The 21,687-nt window shown below is 41.8% G+C and overlaps 1 protein-coding gene across 1 annotated transcript in view; it reads right to left on the reverse strand.

The window, feature by feature from the left end:
- LOC306885295 (NLR family CARD domain-containing protein 3-like) overlaps nt 1-21,687 on the reverse strand; it is a gene marked incomplete at both ends in the record, with an annotated part of 80,297 nt that overhangs the window by 14,369 nt on the left and 44,241 nt on the right. Inside the window, 2 exons of the mRNA XM_079441729.1 lie at nt 16,776-16,949; nt 21,235-21,408. Of these exons, the coding sequence (XP_079297855.1) occupies nt 16,776-16,949; nt 21,235-21,408 (348 nt within the window). The remainder of the gene's footprint in view (nt 1-16,775; nt 16,950-21,234; nt 21,409-21,687) is intronic.

Below are 21,687 nucleotides of genomic sequence, written 5' to 3' on the forward strand. Positions count from 1 at the left end.
TCAACTGCTGAAGCAGGACAGTGAGTTTTTATGGGACAAAAACCATGACAAAGCATTCACGCAGACGAAAAAAATAATAACAGACCACCCTGTGCTCGCATACTTCGACCCACAAAAAGAACTGAGACTCCAAGTAGACGCCTCAAAATGTGGCCTCGGCGCTGTCATGCTCCAGGACGAAAAACCCATTGCCTACGCTTCCAAGTCACTTAACAGCACCGAATTGAATTACGCTCAGATAGAGAAGGAACTGTATGCAGTTTTATTCGGATGTAAGCGTTTCCACGAATACATGTACGGCCGGAGAGTGATTGTAGAATCCGACCACAAACCTCTGGAAGCTATCCTCCGAAAACCGCTGGCTGCAACACCACCGCGGCTACAAAGGATGATACTACAGCTCCAGAAATACAACATACAAATCATCCACCGGCCTGGAAAGGACATCCCAGTGGCCGATACATTGTCCCGAAAATCCATTGAGCACCAAGACAGCAGCCTTATGGAGAGCATGGAAGCACAGGTACATACACTCATAAGCACTGTTCCAGTGAGTGACAGGAAGCTACTGGAGATCAAGGACGCAACAGCACAGGATGCACAGCTCACCGCACTCAGAAGAGCCACACAGAACGGATGGCCAGACGAAAGGAGGAAATGCCCACCCAGCATCCAAGAATATTGGAACCACCGAGATGAGATCTCCGAGATGGAAGGGATACTTTTCAAAGGTGAGAAAATCATAGTTCCCCTGAGCCTCAGAGGAGACATGATCCAGCGTGTACACGCAGGACACATGGGCATGGAGAAAAGCAAACATAGAGCACGAGACCTCCTGTTCTGGCCCGGGATGGGCAAACAAATAGAAGCAACAGTAGAACAGTGCAGTATATGCCAGGAGCGACGGGAAGCCAACCTCAAAGAACCACTGTGGTCCCATGACATACCCGAGAGACCATGGCAAGTGGTAGGCACAGACCTCTTCACATGGAACACTCAAAACTTCATCATCATTGTAGACTACTACAGTAGATTCTTTGAAATGGAGCAGCTCACAAATACCACCTCACTCTCAGTAATCGCCAAATTCAAGTCCGCATTCGCTCGTCACGGCATCGCAGAGACAGTCATCAGCGACAACGGACCATGCTACAGCTCTGAGGAATTCCGCCGTTTCGCAAACGCGTGGGACTTCACCCACACCACCACAAGTCCGCGTTACCCACAGAGCAACGGCCTTGCTGAAAAGACTGTCCAGACAGCAAAACGCATCCTGGACAAGGCAAAAGCCGGAAATACAGACCCCTACCTCGCTCTGCTGGAGTACAGGAACACTCCAGTTGACAACCTTCGATCACCGGCCCAGCTTCTGATGAGCCGACGACTGCATTCCATACTCCCAGCGACCAGTAGGCATCTGCAGCCACAGGTAGCACCTCAAAGAGTTGTCCAAGACAGACGAAAGGCATGCCAACACCGCCAACAAGCATATTTCAACAGAGGCACCAAGCCGTTGCCTCACCTACCTGCTGGCACTCTCATTCGTTTCCGTCAGGAAGATGGCTCCTGGAGACCTGCAACGGTAACACAACATGCACACACACACAGGAGCTACCAAATCCAGACAGAAGATGGACAGACTCTACGGCGCAACCGTTGGCACCTCCGTGACAGCAGAGATGCTCAAGACACCAAAGACAGACAGCATGCAGACACACACAACAGTAACACACAGCCACCACACCCCGAACCTGTGGACCATCCGCAACCAACAAACCAACAAAAACCCAATTACACAACAAGGTTTGGCCGCATCTCCAGGCCAAGACAAATCCTTGACCTATAATGTAAAGGGTGTAGGCGGATCGCTGCCCTAAAAAAAAAAAAAAAAGAAAAGAAAAAAGGAAACAGGAGAAAGGTGTTTTCGTGTTTTAACACCTGTTACTTACCCTCTACCTCTTAAATCAGTTTAACTGCCTGTTCTGTTTTTTTTTGCACAACTAGTTCACCTTTAAGTACTTGAATCATATGGGAAAGGAAAACATTATTTCTGACTTAAACTAAGGACTTATTGGCAAACATTCGTATGTCATTTAACTGCTTCTTGTACTTGTTTACATTACAGCAATGACATTAACGACCACAGACTGTATTTGTCAGACCGTTTATATGTGCATTCAGCAAAATTGTTATGTTCGCAGAATTAATGTTGTGTGTTTAAGTAATGTTATTTTATTTTATTTTATTTTTTCTCTTGAAAAGGGAGATGTAACATCTTGACTTACCTTATGTCCTGAAGGTGGCACCGTAACCCTCGGGCAAGTCTCGGATCCCGGGAGATTACAGTGAGCAAGAGTAATAAAAAGCATGTAGTTGAGAAAGCTCCGTGTCTGTTCCAGTTATTACATCTACTATATAGTTTAGCCAGTGAGCAAACATTACAGTGATGACTTAGGCTCACATTTAACAAAAACCCACCAATTCACCCTCAGCAAATTAGAATACTTCATAAGACCAATAAAAAAAACATTTTTAGTGAATTGTTGGCCTTCTGGAAAGTATGTTCATTTGCTGTATATGTACTCAATACTTGGTAGGGGCTCCTTTTGCTTTAATTACTGCCTCAATTCGGCGTGGCATGGAGGTGATCAGTTTGTGGCACTGCTGAAGTGGTATGGAAGCCCAGGTTGCTTTGATAGCGGCCTTCATGTCATCAAATTGTAGAACATGTTCATATATTCACACAAACACTAGATATTCATATCATATGATAAATCTCTTAATTCCAAGCAATTTTGCCTCTGGGACTAATGCTTTCAATCAAATAGTTCTTTAAATATTCATAAATATGTTGAAAACCTACTTTTGTGAACTAGTCCTAGGTTTTTTGCTCAATCGTGATCAAACCACTACAGAACAATTCACTGGACTCTCTAGATAAATAATTATCGAAAACATATTGAATTTTGTCCTTTGGTTAGCTACAATTGGCTCATTTAAAAAAGGGGGCGTGGCCACATATACCCAAAAGCCTATAAAACCTAAAGGAAAACTCGAAACTTGGTGAAAACATGTGACTGATGACTTTTAACAAGCATGCATAGTTTCATGGAGATCGAACCATAGGTGGCGCTATAACAATCCTAAATGTTAAAAATCATCATATTTCTTTGGTAAATTACCTGCATTTGCCCAAAATTTTATTTTTAATCATTGATTTAGGTGGTTACAGCCATGTTAACACAAAATATTTTTCCTTATGTGCTTAAATGCCTTAACTGCTTGAACCCCAGTAATTGCTGCTTGCAGCTATATTTGCATTTATAATTACACTGTCGAACCATCCCTTACTCCTTAAACCACCCTTAAACCTACCCACACCACCAAACCTGTATCTAACCTCCCCTCTATCCCACCTCAATACCAGAAAAAGTGATTTGCAAAACAATATAAACACAATAAGTACATTGTACTTATTTTTTGATGCAAGTACATAGTATTTAAGGCCAGTTAATATAAAGTGGGACCGGATTTTCTGTACATAGAGACAAATTTTTTATAAATGTTCTCTAATGTTTGTGGGTAGGGCACTTTTTTTAAGATTCAAAAATGTTAAAATATGCAACAGAGTTCAAGAGGTTTTAACCACAGGTTTTGTAGCACAATCATGACTGTTTTGTGGTACCCATGGTTTAACCATAGTAACAATGTTTCTTTTTTTTAACTATGGTATAAATATAGTTAATTTTTTTTTCGTAAGGTACAGGGTATACCCAGTGTTACAGGGTTGACGAGACGTGAGACGTGCGGATCCATTTGCAAAGCTTTATTATGAAACATGGTCAAGACAGGCAGGGTCGAATAACCAGCAAACAGGTATGTTGAGGGCAAGACAGAAGAGTGGTCAGTAAACAGGCGTGGTCGACGATCGGCGTACAATATCCAAACAGGGCAAGGCAGAGAGAATAATCCAGGAACACGGGCAGGAATCAAAACACAGGAAAACTGACTAGAAAACAGGAAAACGCTTGGTATGCAGACTAGGCTAACAATACTCGGCGGTGAGCAAGAGCAAGTCCCAGGCTTAAATAGAGTGATGGTGATTGGGAAATGGTGATCAGGTGTGGGCGAAATAGTGAACAGCTGTGCAAGTCGTCAGTGCAATGGATTGTAGGAAATTGAGTCCAGTGTGCTGTGTAGTGTAAAAGTCCATGTGGTGAGCGGGTGACCTCTGGTGGTGAGTAAACTGAAGTGCATGGCCAGGATTCGTAACATAGCCCCCCCCCCAAGGAGCGGCTTCTAGACGCTCCGATACAATCAAGGAGGGCGGTGGAGCGGAGGCGGAACAGGGGGAGGGATGGAGGGCCAGATCCCTGCGGAAGTGCAGAGGCCAGGGATCGAGGCAGAGCCGGCAGGGCAGGAAACCGGAGTGGAGCCAGATGGCACAGGAGCCCACCAGGGCGGAGCAGGCGGAACAGGAGCCCACCAGGGCGGAGCAGGCGGAACAAGCGAGACCAGAGCCCACCAGGGCGGAACAGGTGAGACCAGAGCCCACCAGACCGGAGCAGAGGACCGCCACGGCGGAGCAGATGACCACCAGACCCAGACCACCACGGCGGGGCAGACAACCACCAGACCCGAGCAGAAGACCACCATGGCAGGGCAGAGGACCACCACAGGGAGGCAGACAGGGCAGGAACCCATGACAGAGGCTGGGATCTGGGGAGAACAAGAACAGAAAACACAGAGAGAGCAGGGACAGACAACACAGAGAGAGTCCTTGTTGCAGGGCAGGACGGGACCAGAGTGCACCTGGGCGAAGTAGGAGACCCCCAGAACCAGACAGCTGACCACCACCGCTGAGCAGACAAAGCCGGAGCCCACCAGTGTGGCGTAGACTGGGTAGAGAATCTCCACGGTAGAGTGGACTGGCCAGGAAGCCAGGGCAGGATCAGGGATCTGGGGAGAGCAGAGACAGACACCACAGGGAGAACAGAGACAGACAACACAGAGAGAGTCCTCATGGTCTCAGGAGCTGGGACCGGGCAGGTCGAGAGCTCGTAAACGGTCTCTATGGCTGTGGCAGGACAGGAGGAGGATATGCAGATGGCCTCAATAGCCGTGACTGGGCAGGACGAGGATTCGCAGACGGCCTCCATAGCCGTGACTGGGCAGGACGAGGAGTTACAGACGGCCTCTTTGGCCGTGACAGGACAGGGCGTGAGTTCACAGGCGGCCTCTTTGGCCGTGACAGGGCAGGGCAAGGAGTTACAGACGGCCTCATTAGCCGTGACAGGGCAGGGCAAGGAGTTACAGACGGCCTCTTTAGCCGTGACAGGACAGGGCGTGAGCTCACAGACGGCCTCTTTAGCCGTGACAGGACAGGGCGTGAGCTCACAGACGGCCTCTTTAGCCATGACAGGACAGGGCGAGAGTTCAGGAACGGTCTCCATGGCCGTGACAGGGCAGACAGTGAGTTCGGGAATGGCCTCCATGACCGTGACAGGGCAGACAGTGAGTTCAGGAACGGTCTCCGTGGCCGTGACAGGGCAGACCATGAGGTCTGGAACGGCCTCCATGGCCGTGACAGGGCAGACCATGAGGTCAGGAACGGCCTCCGTGGCCGTGACATGAGAACTGGATTCTCGGGATTCGGGAGTAGGTGCCACCACTTCGGGAGGTTCTGCAGCAGAAGCCGCCACCTCTGGAGGCACTGGAGCAGACTCGTGAACAGGAGAGACCTCAGGAACAGACTCGTGGACAGGAGAGGCCTCAGGAGCACAGTGTGCAGCCCACACACTCAAATTGGCGACCGCCATAACGGGAAGCACTGAGGTCAGGGGAACAGTCTCTGTAACAGCCAGGGTTGAGGCCCTGGGAATGCCAGCTACTCGCACCGACGTCAGTGGTGGGTCCATCACACTGGATATCAGAACTCGTAGGACTGACCTTGAATCTGTGGTAACAGCCTCTGGCAGTTCGGTGGAGGCGTGAAGAGACTCTGGCTGGAGCACTGAGACGTGGTGTGACTCTGGCTGGAGCACTGAGACGTGGTGTGACTCTGGCTGGAGCACTGAGACGTGGTGTGACTCTGGCTGGAGCACTGAGACGTGGTGTGACTCTGGCTGGAGCACTGAGACGTGAGCAGGCTCTGGCTTGACAGCGGCGACGTGAGCAGGCTCTGGCTTGACAGCGGCGACGTGAGCAGGCTCTGGCTTGACAGCGGCGACGTGAGCAGGCTCTGGCTTGACAGCGGCGATGTGAGCAGGCTCTGGCTTGACAGCGGCGACGTGAGCAGGCTCTGGCTTGACAGCGACGACGTGAGCAGGCTCTGGCTTGACAGCGACGACGTGACGATCAACTGTGGCTTGGCTTGACTCGTGACGATCAACTGTGGCTTGGCTTGACTCGTGACGATCAACTGTGGCTTGGCTTGACTCGTGACGATCAACTGTGGCTTGGCTTGACTCGTGACGATCAACTGTGGCTTGGCTTGACTCGTGACGATCAACTGTGGCTTGACTTGGCTCCTTAACGTGGGCTGTGGCTTGACTTGGCTCCTTAACGTGGGCTGTGGCTTGACTTGGCTCCTTAACGTGGGCTGTGGCTTGACTTGGCTCCTTAACGTGGGCTGTGGCTTGACTTGGCTCTTTACTGGCAGCAATGACGCTCTGTGGTGTTGTCGTGGCCGCCATTTTGTGAATGGGAGCTGCTCTCGCCGTCTTTACATGAGCGCATTCTGGCACGTCTACCCTCTCAGTCACAGACGTGGTGTTGCTTTTGTCTTCCGCAATACCCACAGTGAAGGGAGAGCCAGCACACAGCAAAGCGTAGTCCATATAATCCTTTAAATTACAATTAAACTTCCCCTCAAGTAACCATGATTTTACGGGTTTGTTTAATCCAAAGCGGAAAATATCCTTTAAAGCAACCTCATCAAAAGGGACCTTGTTGGACAACAGACAGAACTGTGTTACGTACTCCTCAATGGAAAGATTTCCCTGACGCAGGTCAAGTAATTGATTGAACGCGTCCATACCTGACCAGAGTCCGTTAGAAAAGCCACTGGATCCTCTTTTGGCCGAGTATTCTGTTACAGGGTTGACGAGACGTGAGACGTGCGGATCCATTTGCAAAGCTTTATTATGAAACATGGTCAAGACAGGCAGGGTTGAATAACCAGCAAACAGGTATGTTGAGGGCAAGACAGAAGAGTGGTCAGTAAACAGGCGTGGTCAACGATCGGCGTACAATATCCAAACAGGGCAAGGCAGAGAGAATAATCCAGGAACACGGGCAGGAATCAAAACACAGGAAAACTGACTAGAAAACAGGAAAACGCTTGGTATGCAGACTAGGCTAACAATACTCGGCGGTGAGCAAGAGCAAGTCCCAGGCTTAAATAGAGTGATGGTGATTGTGAAATGGTGATCAGGTGTGGGCGAAATAGTGAACAGCTGTGCAAGTCGTCAGTGCAATGGATTGTGGGAAATTGAGTCCAGTGTGCTGTGTAGTGTAAAAGTCCTTGTGGTGAGCGGGTGACCTCTGGTGGTGAGTAAACTGAAGTGCATGGCCAGGATTCGTAACACCCAGGGGTTAAGGTGAGTTGTAGCCCATCAGAATGGAGTTCACTACTAACTGTCACATATTCTCTATTTTGTTATACTATTAAGTTCTTGTTTTTATTTTCCAGTTACCTGTGTACTTTTGTAGTCCTTTGTTATTTGATTATTTATTGCTTTACCATGTTACAAATTTTCCTGGAAACATTGCTGTGACACAGAGTCCTCACAGAAGTCCTTATTTTATATATTTTGGTTAAATATAAGTTTTGTGCAACACTTCTTTACATTATGCAAACTTGACATGTATTAACAGTTTTTTTTTGCAATGTATTTTTCTCTAATTGTGATCACAGGTGAAAACTACATCAGAGGGGGAGGACTTTTCTGCTCCCTCATATACTGCAGGGACAACTTTGCAAGCATATGCAAAGGATCTCCAGAAAATTGTCGACTCCTGCCCACAGCTGAAAGGAAAAACTCAAGTGCACCAACAGCACTACAGCTATCAAAATAACATCAATTCGGTAAATGTACATGTCTATTATGATGGTATATTTATATGTTATATCCTGGGAGCAGCTGGAAACAGGTAGTTTTCCACTACTGCACCTCAACGGACATGATTCGCTGCTGAGATGACCATATGCAATGCTATTTTATCAGGTAAATTTTCATATACATTTTTGAACCAAATCATAGCAGAAACTCATTACAAAATAATAATCTCGATTATGGTGGTTTTAACTTTGCTATAATTACTAATTTATACTATATTATAGGCCTACTATTTGTATCAATGTCACGTAAGATATATGTTGTAATAATACAATAAGTACCCAGCATGTAGTTGTTACATGTCTGTGTTTTCCCCTGTGACCTAGTTTTCCCCATTCTGTTTAATTAGTCATTGTGTTCACCTGTCGAGCCCTCATTATCTGCACTATATTAGTTCCTGTCCTTTGAGTTTGTCGGTTATTGTTGATGTCTATGTGTTCGTGCAGCCTAATTCTAAAACTCCTTGGATTGTTATTAAATGTTTGAACTTTGATATTTCTTCCTCATTGTGTGCCTTCCTCAGCACCACACATAACAGTAGAGTAAAATATACTGCATCATATATTTTATGTTATTACAATAAGGCAACTTGTTCTAAATCATAATATTGTTGCCAAACACAGTACGTCATGCATACCACATAATCTTAGAAAAGGTACGCATTACTTATGAAATACTAAAAATATAAATACTTTTAATTTTCCAAGTCATTACCCCCTTATTCCCCAATTGTTTCTGTTTACCTACATGTACGTTCAGCTTTAAGTTATGCTGATGTGAAAAATCGCGGACTCTACATACATATAATTTCAGAATAGGTACCCTTTAGTTATAAAATACTTACAGTATAAATGCTTTATAATTTCGCAAGTTATTACCCCCTTATTCCCCAAACGTTGCATATTGTTCCCTTATACCTATGAGCAGGTACTGTGGAGGTACTCTATAGTTACAAATAGGTACGCTGTAAATTCTGTTTAATTATGCGGTACATTGCAGGCTGTAATCTAAATCGTTACCATCAAAAGTAGGTATGATATGTGTTTGTGAATATTAAAGAGCAAAGAGACTGCTATATAAATAATTTGCTTGTTTCTGCGTGTCTCTGAGTGACGCGGTTTTATCTACTACATACTGAAGTATGCATGACGCTAATGGTGTTTTCAGTGTCTACATAAACATGAACATCAGCAGAGCTGCTCTGAGAGAAAACTTAAAACATTTCCTTGTTTTATTTGAGAAAACCATTGTCAAATACAATCTGAAACTCAAAGGTCCGCTACATCTTCTAGTGAGGGATTGCTAGTCACCCCTAAGTTTCGTCTGGTGACTATGGGAGCTAGGGCTTTCAGTGTTGTTGCTCCCAGATTGTGGAATGATCTTCCCCAAAACATCCGTCAAGCATCCTCTCTTCTTTCCTTTAAAAACCTCTTAAAAACACATTTTTTCTCAGAGTATTTCTCTTCAGTTCATAGTCTGTGAATTGTACCCTGTTATGGACGTTTATCTACACTCTCTATGTATCTCTAATCTTACCTTGTCAGTGATCTCTGTACATTACTCTTAGCTCTTGTATGTTCTGTCTTCTGGTATTGATGTTTATTTGTTTCTGTTCCTTAAGCATGACTTGTAAAGTGACCTTGGGTGTTGGAAAGGCGCTATATAAATAAAAATTATTATTATTATTATTATTATTACAACCCGTCAAAATAAAAGATTTAACTTGAAATTATGACAAATATATTAGCATTGTACAATGTACTTCAAAGTTATAATAACAACAATAATAATATTCTTTATAATAATAAATTTATTTAACCATTATTTTTAAGGAATATCATGTTTGTCCATGTTTTAACTTAGTATACCTCTGTTGTGAAGCACTTTCCCAAAAATAAAAGTTTTTAAATTTTCATTTGATAACATTTTAAAACAGCGAATCATTAAATTCAGTATATCTTTAACAATTTTGTTTATCTTATTTGTGGCCAACGATAAAACAAACCAAATAGTACTTTATCAAAATTCATGAGCATAGGTAACGCGATCTTTGGCAAATAGTTTAAGACTTGAACATCACATAGCACCAGACACAAGATTTCATAATAAATCAAAGTCTATTTGCTACTCTACAAAACTACAAGCTAAAATAACACAAATCAGAATACGTACACACACAAACAAACATACACGCTGCAGGCAATGAATTGTTTTGATTTGAAGAGAGTTTAACCCTCTGGGGCCGACAAACGCGTATCCGCATTTTGTGGCAGATTTTCCTGATGAGAATTACTCTGCCATTTTTGATCGTTCAGATAAGAGCAATACACCATTCAAATCTGTAAGGGGTCTACTTTTATTTGTATACACCCATAATAACAACTAAACTTTGTGCTTTTGAAGAATAAAGAAAACAAACAGGGTGCGCTCTCTGTCTTCTCCGTCTCTGCGATCTGTTTTCAGAAATGCGTCACTAAAATGAAGTGTAACTCAGCAAATACTTGACACACAGACATGAGAGTTATATCTATAGAAAGCTTGAAGTGTCTACTTTCGGATGAAGTAAGTCATATTGAAAACAAATATTCTGTGATGAAGTAATCCATATGAAACCACCACGATGTTCAGTCTGTCCAGTCTAACTCATTATTTTTAATGTGATCCCGCCCCCTCGCCTTCACATGTAAATCACCACGTGATCCGCGCGCGCATGGAGACGCCCAACATAAACTAAGAGTCAGGAGTGAAGAGTTCATCGCAGCTACTGTTCGTTTCTGGAAGAAGACGCGCTGAGTAAAGGCTGGATTTCCCTCAAAATAAGAACAAGTGTTCATCAATTAGAGAAGATTGATCTGATGAGTAAGTAATGTTTATTTTCTACATTAGTTAGCGTGTTATTGTGACATAAACTTGAACACATTACTAGTTGGGTTTTTCCCAAACTACAACACGATGAATGCTACGCATCTAAGAAAGTTTAGACCATGTTTATTATTAAACAATAATAATTAGTTTCTCAAAAATAAAATATATAAAGTATACAAATATTAAGAAAATAAAAGTAGAAAAAAATGAGAGAATAAGATAAAATAAAAGATAAAAATATATATAAATATAAATGTGCAGGTCAGTACAGGTCAGTATGTTGTTGACTTAAATAGTAATAAGAGGAATGTGCAAAAAGTTGTCCAGGGTATTTAAATAGCAGCAATATGAGGTAGAGAAAAATTATGAATAGCTATTGATATGGTGATATTTACATGGAGTCATGTGATGTTATGACACAGAGTTAGAATTTAGGAGCCTGATGGCCTGGGGGAAGAAGCTCCTCCTAAGTCTCTCAGTTTTTGCCATCAGGCTACGGAAGCGCTTACCAGATGGAACCAAAGTGAATAGACGGTTACCAGGGTGATTAGAGTCCTTGAAGATTTTAACAGCTCTACTTTTGCAGCGTTTGAGGTAGATGTCCTGCAGAGAGGGGAGAGCAGACCCTGAGATGCGCTCAGCTAAGCGCACAACTCTCTGTAGTGCTTTGCAGTCCTGATTGGAGCTGTTTCCATACCACACTGAGATGCACTGAGTCAATACACTTTCTATGGTCCCTGAATAGAAAGTTTTCAGGATTGCTGGTGAGACCCTGAATTTCCTCAGCTGTCGCAAATGGTACAGTCTTTGCCTGGCTTTCTTAACCTGTGTTTGGATGTGTGTAGTCCAAGTCAGGTTCTCTGAGATGTTTACACCGAGGTACTTGAAGTTACTCACCCTCTCCACAGGGGTCCCACTGATCATAAGAGGAGTGTAGGGCTGCTGCTGTCTCTTCCTAAAGTCCATGATCAGCTCTTTAGTTTTGCTCACATTCAGAGAGAGACAGTTGTCCTGGCACCAAGATGTGAGTCTCTCTACCTCATCCAAGTATGCGGTCTCATCATTGTTGGAGATGAGGCCCAGAACCACAGTATCATCAGCGAATTTGATAATAGATGTGGAGCTGTGAGAGGACACGCAGTCATGCGTGTAGAGAGAGTAGAGCAGGGGACTCAGGTCACAGCCCTGTGGGGCTCCTACGTTGAGGGTGATGGAGTTTGAGGTGAACTGGCCAACTTTCACAACTTGAGGTCTGCCGGTGAGGAAGTCTTGAATCCAGTCACAGAGTGAGGAGTTTAGGCCGAGGTCTGTGAGTTTAGATGCCAGCTTGATGGGGACTATAGTGTTGAAAGCTGAGCTATAGTCAATGAATAGCAGCCTTACATAATTCCCATTGTTGCTGTCCAAGTGTGTGAGGGAAGAGTGGAGGACGTGAGAGATGGCATCGTCCGTAGATCTGTTTGGGCGATAGGCAAACTGAAGAGGGTCCAAAGTATCAGGGATGGAGGAGCAGATGTGGCTCTTTACAAGTCTCTCAAAAACCTTCATGACTATAGATGTGAGGGCAACTGGGCGATAGTCATTCAGGCAAGAGGGTTTATTGTTCTTTGGCACAGGGATAATGACAGATTTTTTAAATGCGGTGGGAACCACAGAGGTAGCAAAGGACTCATTAAAGATGGAAGTGAACAAACCAGCGAGCTGATCGGCGCATGACCTCAGAACACGGCCCGTTATCCCATCAGGTCCGGCTGCTTTCCTGACGTTCACTTTCTTTAGCGCCCTCCGAACCTCATCCTCCGACACAGTGATTACAGGATCGTCGCTGCTCTGCCTGCTGCTTCTTGACGCGCTGGGCAGCAGAGACGCGCCGCCTCCGTTGCCATCGAAGCAGCCGAAGAAGGTGTTTAACTAGTCGGCCAGCAACGGATCTGCTCTCACCTCCGCGGAGGATTTTTTTCCAAAGGCACAGATGGTCCTCAGTCCCTGCCACATCCGTCGAGAGTCATTGAGCTGGAAATGAGACTCAATTCTCTCTCTGTATCTGTGTTTAGCGGCTCTTACTGCGCGGAGAGCATAGCACGATGCTTTGTACTCGCTCATATTCCCGGTCAGAAGAGCCTCATTGTAAGCAGCAGTGCGTGTATATATATATATATATATAGATGCTCCTGATATAAACATGCAGATGATGAATCCTGCTGACTTTCAGTCTCTTCCAACTGTTTTTTGACCTCTGCACCAATATCAGAAGTTCAACTACACTGATATTCTATGGTAAAACAAGATCCTGATAATGTTTTTTTCTTCTTGAATCCATGGAAAGTAGCAGAAACACTTACATAACACATGCAAATATCAGGTATGATTTATTTGTTTCACTTGTTGAACAGAATCTGTTGCAGGAATGACTCAAAGTCTGTTCACATCTCTGTGGTTAGATAAGTGTGCACAATAATGTGTCTTTTGACCTTCATTATGTATGTTTTGATTATACTGTGTTGTAAATAAAATACAAATAATTTTAAAAACCCATTTTTTCAATCTCCTCACATTCTCTCTTACCTGCCTTAAAGTCACAGTCGCACTGATGGGCCACTAGCAGCTTTAGGCCCTTTGTCTCTCAGGTGAAAATCACTTATTATTCAAGGCCATTACCACTCCCTCGCATATTGGCTTTCAATCACAAAACATGTCTTTAAAAATTGAAATCAATGTATTGTTTTCTGTGAGCAAATAAGATGATTTTCACATAATTTTGAAGCAAAAATTCTAGGCTACAAGATCCAGTTCTCAAAAGTCTTGTGAACAATTGTTCTGTATGTGTTTTATGGTCTTATTTCAGTGACTTCAAAATTTTAGTTTTTCACTAAACACACAATCACAACCAAAAACACAATCATGTACATAAATGCTGCTAACATATTATTGTAGCCCAGTTTGTGCTGTTTACAGTGTTATTAGACTTTAGCCATTTATATTTTTATAAGCAACTGAAAAAAGCACAAATGTCAGGGCATGTCGAAAATTTCTCCAGGCCCCCAAAACACCCTCAGGCCCCAGAGGGTTAAGGTTCTTATGCTCGTTTTCAAGAATGCTCTAACTTCAACCTGAGGGAGTCACAAGCAAGGAACTTTACTATCTTTACTCTTAAAGATGAATGCAACCAGTTTCCAGCAAAATTATGGAGAATTATTTGATTACTTGCTCTGAGTTGTTTCGTTCCTTTCCTGGTTGAGGGAACCTCTGGTGCGGATTGGCTGCTGAAGTCGTCGTTGCGTGATGTCACTGGGGATGCCCTCTTGCAATTGGTTGGTTTCTCTGTGACGTGATGACGCTCTTAGGAAGTCTGTTTAGAGTTCTTTCGGCCTCAGGTGTTAAAGTTTCTTTGGTCAGAACTTTGAAGGCATGTGTGGATCCTCGCCAAATGGTGTATGGCTGAGAGCGCTTAACAGCGCGATCAGATGAGGAGCGGAAGTTTCAAACAGCGTGCGAGCAAGCAGCAAGCAACAGCACACCGAAGTTGGGTGTCTGTCTTTATTGGGCTGATTTCAGTCTGCCCCTTTTTCTGTTTGATCCAATCACAAGTGTTTCTATAGGGCGGAGCCCCTCCCCGCATGGCTCAGTTTTCCGTGCGTAAATCCTTTGCTGAGAAAAGTCAACTTTCATCCACACCAAATTATTGCTGACGCAACTAGCTTTCATTCAAAATCAAACACCAAGTATTTTGCATACCCAAAGTACATATATCAATTTGATCTATTACGCGGTTAAGGCATAGATTAAACGATCCTAAATTCTAAATAATCACACTAAGCATGTGAAACTAAACAATAGTGACCGGGAAAAATTAGACATCAAGAGATTACAACAATAACATAGATTCCAATAACACAGCAAGCTTAATTTAATTTCATAAAATACAACCTGAATATATATTGTAAATATATTGTATATATTGCTTTTGAGTATATTGCTTTAATAGCAGCAGCGATTATTATTTGTACTTTTGGGAACACTTATAAAAGGTCCGATCTTCTTTGTTCTCCCAATAAGAAGAAAAGGCGCGTTTCTCTGCTGGGGAGAAACGGGAGGTCATGGGAATGTCACTCTGGATGGAGATCTGGTGATTTTCTTAGCTCAGACGTCTGTTGTAAAACCATCATCTTTGTTGATACCATCATTGAATTACTGCGTTAAACGATCAGGAGATATCAGGGAGGGTCTGTGCTGGAGCCTTTCCAGATGCCACGTGCTTTGTATTGTTGTTTATGCGACTTTTATTTATGGTAAACCGGTCAGGAACAACATTGAAGGTTCTGTTCTAAATCCATTTCAGATGTTCCCTCAAATTTATCCTGGGTTTTAGAGGTCTCCTGAGATAAGGATATTTAGGGCAGGGAATCAGCCAGCCAGTCAAATGCAGATGCTGGGATTGGAAGTCTTAACTCCTGCTAAGGTGCTGTCTTGAAATTATTTGTGTGTGTGTCCTAGTCTACTAGGCACTACACATCTATTGTAGCATAATTAAAATTGTTTAATGTTACACTTACACAGTAACTACACGTAACAAGAGCGTAACAAGGTTTCACTTTAGATTACAGACCGCAGATGTCCATGTTTTAACTTAGTATACCTCTGTTGTGCAGCACTTTCCCAAAAATAAAAGTTTTTAAATTTTAATTTGATAATATTTTAAAACATTAACTAAAATGTTAAAGTATGATATAGATATACACAGTGTGTATAGCTTTTTTTTAAATTGTTTTTTAAAATGAAATAAAAAAAAATTATTTTTTGTTTCAGAAGGGAAACTTCAATACTTTCATTAAAATGGTTTCAAGTTTGTTGTAATAAAGAATTTGTTCACTCAAATAACCTGTTCTTATTCTTTTAAGAGTCATTGTTACTGATAAGAATTAATTAATTAATATAATTAATTAATATATACCGTGAAACCGTGATATTTTCTGAGACGATTATCATACAGTGAAAATCTCATACTGTTACAACGCTATTTGTAATTCGCTTTGGATAAAAGCATCTGCTGAATGACTAAATGTAAATGAATAGGAATGTGGTAGTTAAAAATTGCAAATGAAAGCAATGTGAAGTCAACTGCTTGAATTTGTCAAACTTATAATCACAAGTGGGAATTATAAAGTTTGTGATAGCACGCAATGGCACCTTGAGACCAGCTATGTCGTTATTTTTATTGCACCATGCTCCCTGTCTGTGTAATTCATAAACACGGATTTATTGTGCAAAGTACAATCAGATGACTGACTGGCTTTTAAACAGATTCTGTTTGAACATATAAGGCTGAACACCACTACTGAGAGTTTCTGACATTTTCAGTGCGTGAGATTGTCCTGTTTTGTTTTTGCTGGCTCTTGAAGCTCCGCACTCTACTGAAAAGGGCGCTGGGAGCGCCAGCTTATTTGCATTCAAAGGGACAAACACAAAAATGGTGCGTTTTGGCTCATACCCTAAAAGCGGCAGTTTTAACAAGCTACAAAAACTTATCTGCTGGGTATTTTGAGCTAAAACTTCACATACACAATCTAAGGATATCAGAGACTTATTTTACATCTTGTAAAAAGGGGTATAATAGGTCACCTTTAATCACTTCTTTAGGGCATGCCAAAACTTTCCCAGGGCCCAAATACACCCTCAAACCCCACAGGGTTAAATACAACCCCAAGGACTCTGATTTGGTCTCCCTATAAACTATTTAAACATATGTCTCTCTGAGCTGAGATCATGTGACTATCAGAGAGATGATCTTACCTCAATTCCTCCAGTTTACAGTGAGGAAACTCCAATCCAGCAGAGAGAAGCTTTACTCCTGTGTCTCCAAGATTGTTATATGACAGATCCAGTTTTTTCAGGTGTGAGGGATTTGATCTCAGAGCTGAAGCCATAGCAGCACAACCTTCATCTGTGACACCACAATCCAACAACCTGTAGAGAACAAGGACACTCGTAACTCCCTCAAATCAACTGAGACTTTATTATCAAAGAGAAACCAGTAACATAAGCTCAAATCATGATGCTAGATGGATTTTGGTCTGTGTCACAGAGCACAAAACATATTCATAACACCTGCAGTCAAATTGAAGAAGGAAAATAGATTTTACCTTGTATGTTCATAATTTGTGCAATATGTGCAATTCAATATGTCAGTGGGTTAAAACTGTATATCACATAAAAATACAGAAAAATTGTAACAGAATCTTTCAGCTTAAGTCTACCTTACAGTCATTCTGAAAAATCAACTTAAATGGGTGTGGATGGCTGTGAGAAGAAGGGGAGAAAAAGTAGCATGAGCAACTGTCATCTGTCAGTGGCACATGCCGACTTGAACTAAAGGATTTTTATAGCTGGTGAAGCTTAATTCCTATGAAATAAATTAAATATAATATTTTTTTCCCCATTTATAAGTCTAAATGTTTGCATACCTTAGTGAAAAATAAATATACTAAAATGTATTTGAAATACATTTATTTCATGCTAAGCATTCTACAAATACGTTTACATATTTATGTACTTAAAAATACCCTGCAGTTTATATACTAAATGGGTATACTTAAAGTATACCCATTCACTTTTGCATGTTGTTTGAACTGAAATGTGTGTTGGCAGTGTGTGTACACAACCACCCTATAATGATAAAAATCCACCCAGTGTTTTAAAAAAAAATCTTGATAAATCCAAACCCCTTTCTAAAAATCAAGCCGTTCTCAGATTCCTGCCAGTGTGACGTCACAAATACCCAGGCCCCTCCCACGATAGTTTGTTGACACTAGCGATTATTGTCAGTTTGATTTCACAGATACTATTTAAACTAAAATGAGCTAGACAATGACATCACTGAATTCAATAATGAAATGCCTTTAACTGACAATTGAGTGTTTAATCTTATTATTATACATTACTGACACTCTATCCTCCAATTTGATACTGTTAAGTGCTTTGACACAATCTGTATTGTTAAAAGCGTTATATAAATAAAGGTGACTTGACTTGACACAAGCGCTTTACCTTAGACCCGCCCTGAGTGATCTGTAATCAGTCCGCCATTGTTTTGACGCCGTTGCAGATGTTGACACGAATGTCTCCTAAGCGATTGAGGCGTTTTGTTGTTGGATGTAATAATGAACATAGCAGTAGTCATTTACTCCTCAAGACACAGTGGATTAATAATAATAATAATAATAAAAATTATTTTTATTTGTAACACTTTATATTTCAACAAAATCCCAAAGTGCTACAAAAAAAAAAAAAAAATCAAGCAAAAGCACTGCTAAAAAGGTGGGTTTTAAGGCCACATTTAAAAGCATCCACCGACTGTGGTGACCTCAGATGGTCCGGGAGAGCATTCCACAGACTGGGAGCGGCTGAGCAGAAGGCCCGATCTCCCATAGTACAGAGCTTGGTCCTAGGGGGTTTCAGGAGATGTGCTGAAACAGAGCAGAGGGTACGTGTAGAGCATTGTGGAGAGAGACGTTCTTTGAGGTAGGGGGGCACCTCACCATGAATACACTGGTGGGTGAGGCAGGACACCTTATACTCAATCCTGTATGAGCCAGGGAGCCAATGGAGCGATTTAAGGATGGGAGTGATATGATCATATTTGCACAGGTGCTCTGGCTCCCGGTAAACATTGGACTGTGTTGGCTGGTGTCTCTATTTTTACGTTCCGTACAATAGAATCACCAATTACTAGAGCACTTTCATCAGGTTTCTCAGTGTGTACGTCACTGAGTGGGGAGAACCTGTTTGATGTTCTGATCATAACGGAAGAGCAGTGTTTTGACTCGCGACTATACTGCATCACAGTCCCGCAGTTGCCCTGCTGGACGGGCTCTACCGGAACCGAAAAATGTACAATATAAATGATTCGCTGAACTAGTCGCATCCAAAGCCGTATCTACAGCCCTCACATTCTTACTGTCCTCAGTTAAAACAACTAGAGAGACGCAAAATTTGGATGCGTGTCTCTAGTTGTAAAATCTTCTCTGTCAGCCTAACTATATCCCTGCATTTATCACATGTTAATACCTCATCGCCGACAGAGAGAGATAAACTGTACATGTGACATGAAGTGCAAATAACAAGAGAAGGAGAAGCCATTACTCACTGTGATAGATGAATGATTTACTTACCACTGTTGTTTGATGAACTCATGAGTTCAAACGGAGCGAGAGAGAGATGAAACGGAGCGAGAAAAAAGAAAACAATAATAGGCTAACCGGCTAACAAATGCTAACGCGTGGCACATTTTTGATTAAAAGCGAACGATCAAATTAGTCAAATTAGATTGATAGTGAAATTTTGATGTGTGTGTGTGTATGCGTGATAATCTATATATATGCATATATATATATATATATATATATATATATATATATATATATATATATATATATATATATGTATGTATGTATGTATGTATGTATGTATATTTGCGTGTGCGTGATGATCTATATATATATACACACACACATACCTATATATAGATCATCACGCACACATACACACACACATTCAGATTGACGAGTTATCGATCAATACACAACTAGAGATGTTTCTGTGTCGGCATCTCTCTCACTGACTACCTCGTCCCGATCAGATTCAAAATGGGCAAAACATGATCTACATATATATGATCTACATATATGATTTACATGTTCTCTGATCTCCTCCCATTTATGCCGATTGTCTTGTATTCTCCAGAAGTTTGAGATATGCTAGTGAGCGACGCGTTGTGGTACCATCACAGATATTTCTGTGTATATACCATCACAACATTCTCGTTCACCATTCCTGGCTGGTGGAATAATCTTCCCACCCCTATCCGGAATGCCGGATCCCTGTCAATCTTCAAGCAACAACTGAAAACTCATCTTTTTCGGCACTACTTGACTTCATCCTAAACTCAAAAAAAAAAAAAAAAAAAAAAACCTTAATCTTTCCCTCTATCCTTCTCTCCTTCCCTCCTTCTCTTGATACTTATTTGAACAATGACTGAGACTTGGTGTTACGAGCACTTCCTCTGTCTGTTTGCCTCTTCAAGATGAATCGCTTCTTGTATTCCCCAATTGTAAGTCGCTTTGGATAAAAGCGTCTGCCAAATGACTAAATGTAAATGTATTCGGACCCGTAAGACCCAGTCCCATAACTCATTCAGGACATGCACTAGGGCTTTCCTTACCGTAATATAACTAGAAAACGGATTGCTGTAAAAACTTGTCTATGGCGGGAAAGCGTTGTCTCTTAACTGACGAGATATCTCGTCAATGGCGGGGAAAGAGTTAAGTGATATGTCAATAAATATGTTAATAGATTTGAACTATACTTAGTATGAAATAACTATTTTAAATATATTACTTTACTAGGGTACATACACTATAAAGGCATATATTGGAGAAAAAAAAATGTCATACAAATGTCTTAAAAACCGGTTATGTAAATAACAAATCTAAGTACCTTCATGACACTGAAAATAAAGGTGGACAGTGACATAGATTATAGAAGTTCTCGTAGTTCTCATCACAAAAATGGTTGCTACACACAAATAATTTGTGTTTGTAGTAATGACTAACCAACCGACCACCCGAGAGTCTAGCTCTGACAGCATCAAGGAGAAAGCCATGCAACACCCTCAAACTTACACCATGGACACAAACACTTGCGACCCATGTTTTAATGCCTTTCCTAGATAATTAAGAGAAGATGTCTTCTCATTGGATAAGAACACACAATCTCACTAATATTTATGACACTGTGTCATCGCTGTACTATAGTGTTTCACGCCATGTCATAATCTGTGACACTGACACAATATAGGTTGGAAAAAAATCCAGTTTTCTCCTAAAAGGATTAATCATGACTGTGCTGAGACTGAGTTTGTTTAAAGTAAAGACTGTTAAATATTGATCATGATTAAAAGTGTTTTTAGCGTCTATGTGAACTGCAGTATCACCTTAATGAGGAGCAGCTTATGTGTTCAATCATTTACAGAACACTCACATGATCAACTCACAGCAGCAGGAGAAAGTATATTAATTTACTTATATCACGAGAAGACGTGATTTTACATTGAGAAAGGATAAATTGACCATGTTGTTTCAATAGTTATGCTTGTAATGAATGAAATAATAATTTTCCCTGAAGTTTACTTTTGATCTTAAAATTGTAAATTTACAGTGACTCAGTTTCAGGTTAGAGTCACGTATGATCTTACCACAGTCCCTCCAGGTTACAGTAAGAATTTTCCAGTACAGCAAAGAGCAGCTTCACTCCTGAGTCTTCTAGTTTATTCCCATTTAGATCCAGTTCTCCCAGGTGTGAGGGGTTTGATCTCAGAGCTGAAGCCAGAGCAGCACAACCTTCATCTGTGAAACCACACTTACTCAACCTGTAGAGAATAATGACACACTCTTTAGTCTCTCTGTAGCCTATGTATTTTAAGGATTACTAATAAAGCATCTCTGTTTGGTTTAATGTTGCGAATATTAATTTAACCACGTTCACATTAACAGTGTTTTAGATGGAGGCAGACACTGGAAAAAAAAATAATTTGATCAATATAAATGTGAACTAAAGGCCCAGTATATAAGTTTCTCAGCTAAGAAGTCACTTATTCAAAACAACGTAGGCATAGCTTGATGAATGAGTGTGGAATCATGGTAGTTGT

The sequence above is a fragment of the Barbus barbus genome, assembly GCF_936440315.1.
Source record: "Barbus barbus genome assembly, chromosome: 19".
Lineage (NCBI taxonomy): Eukaryota > Metazoa > Chordata > Actinopteri > Cypriniformes > Cyprinidae > Barbus > Barbus barbus.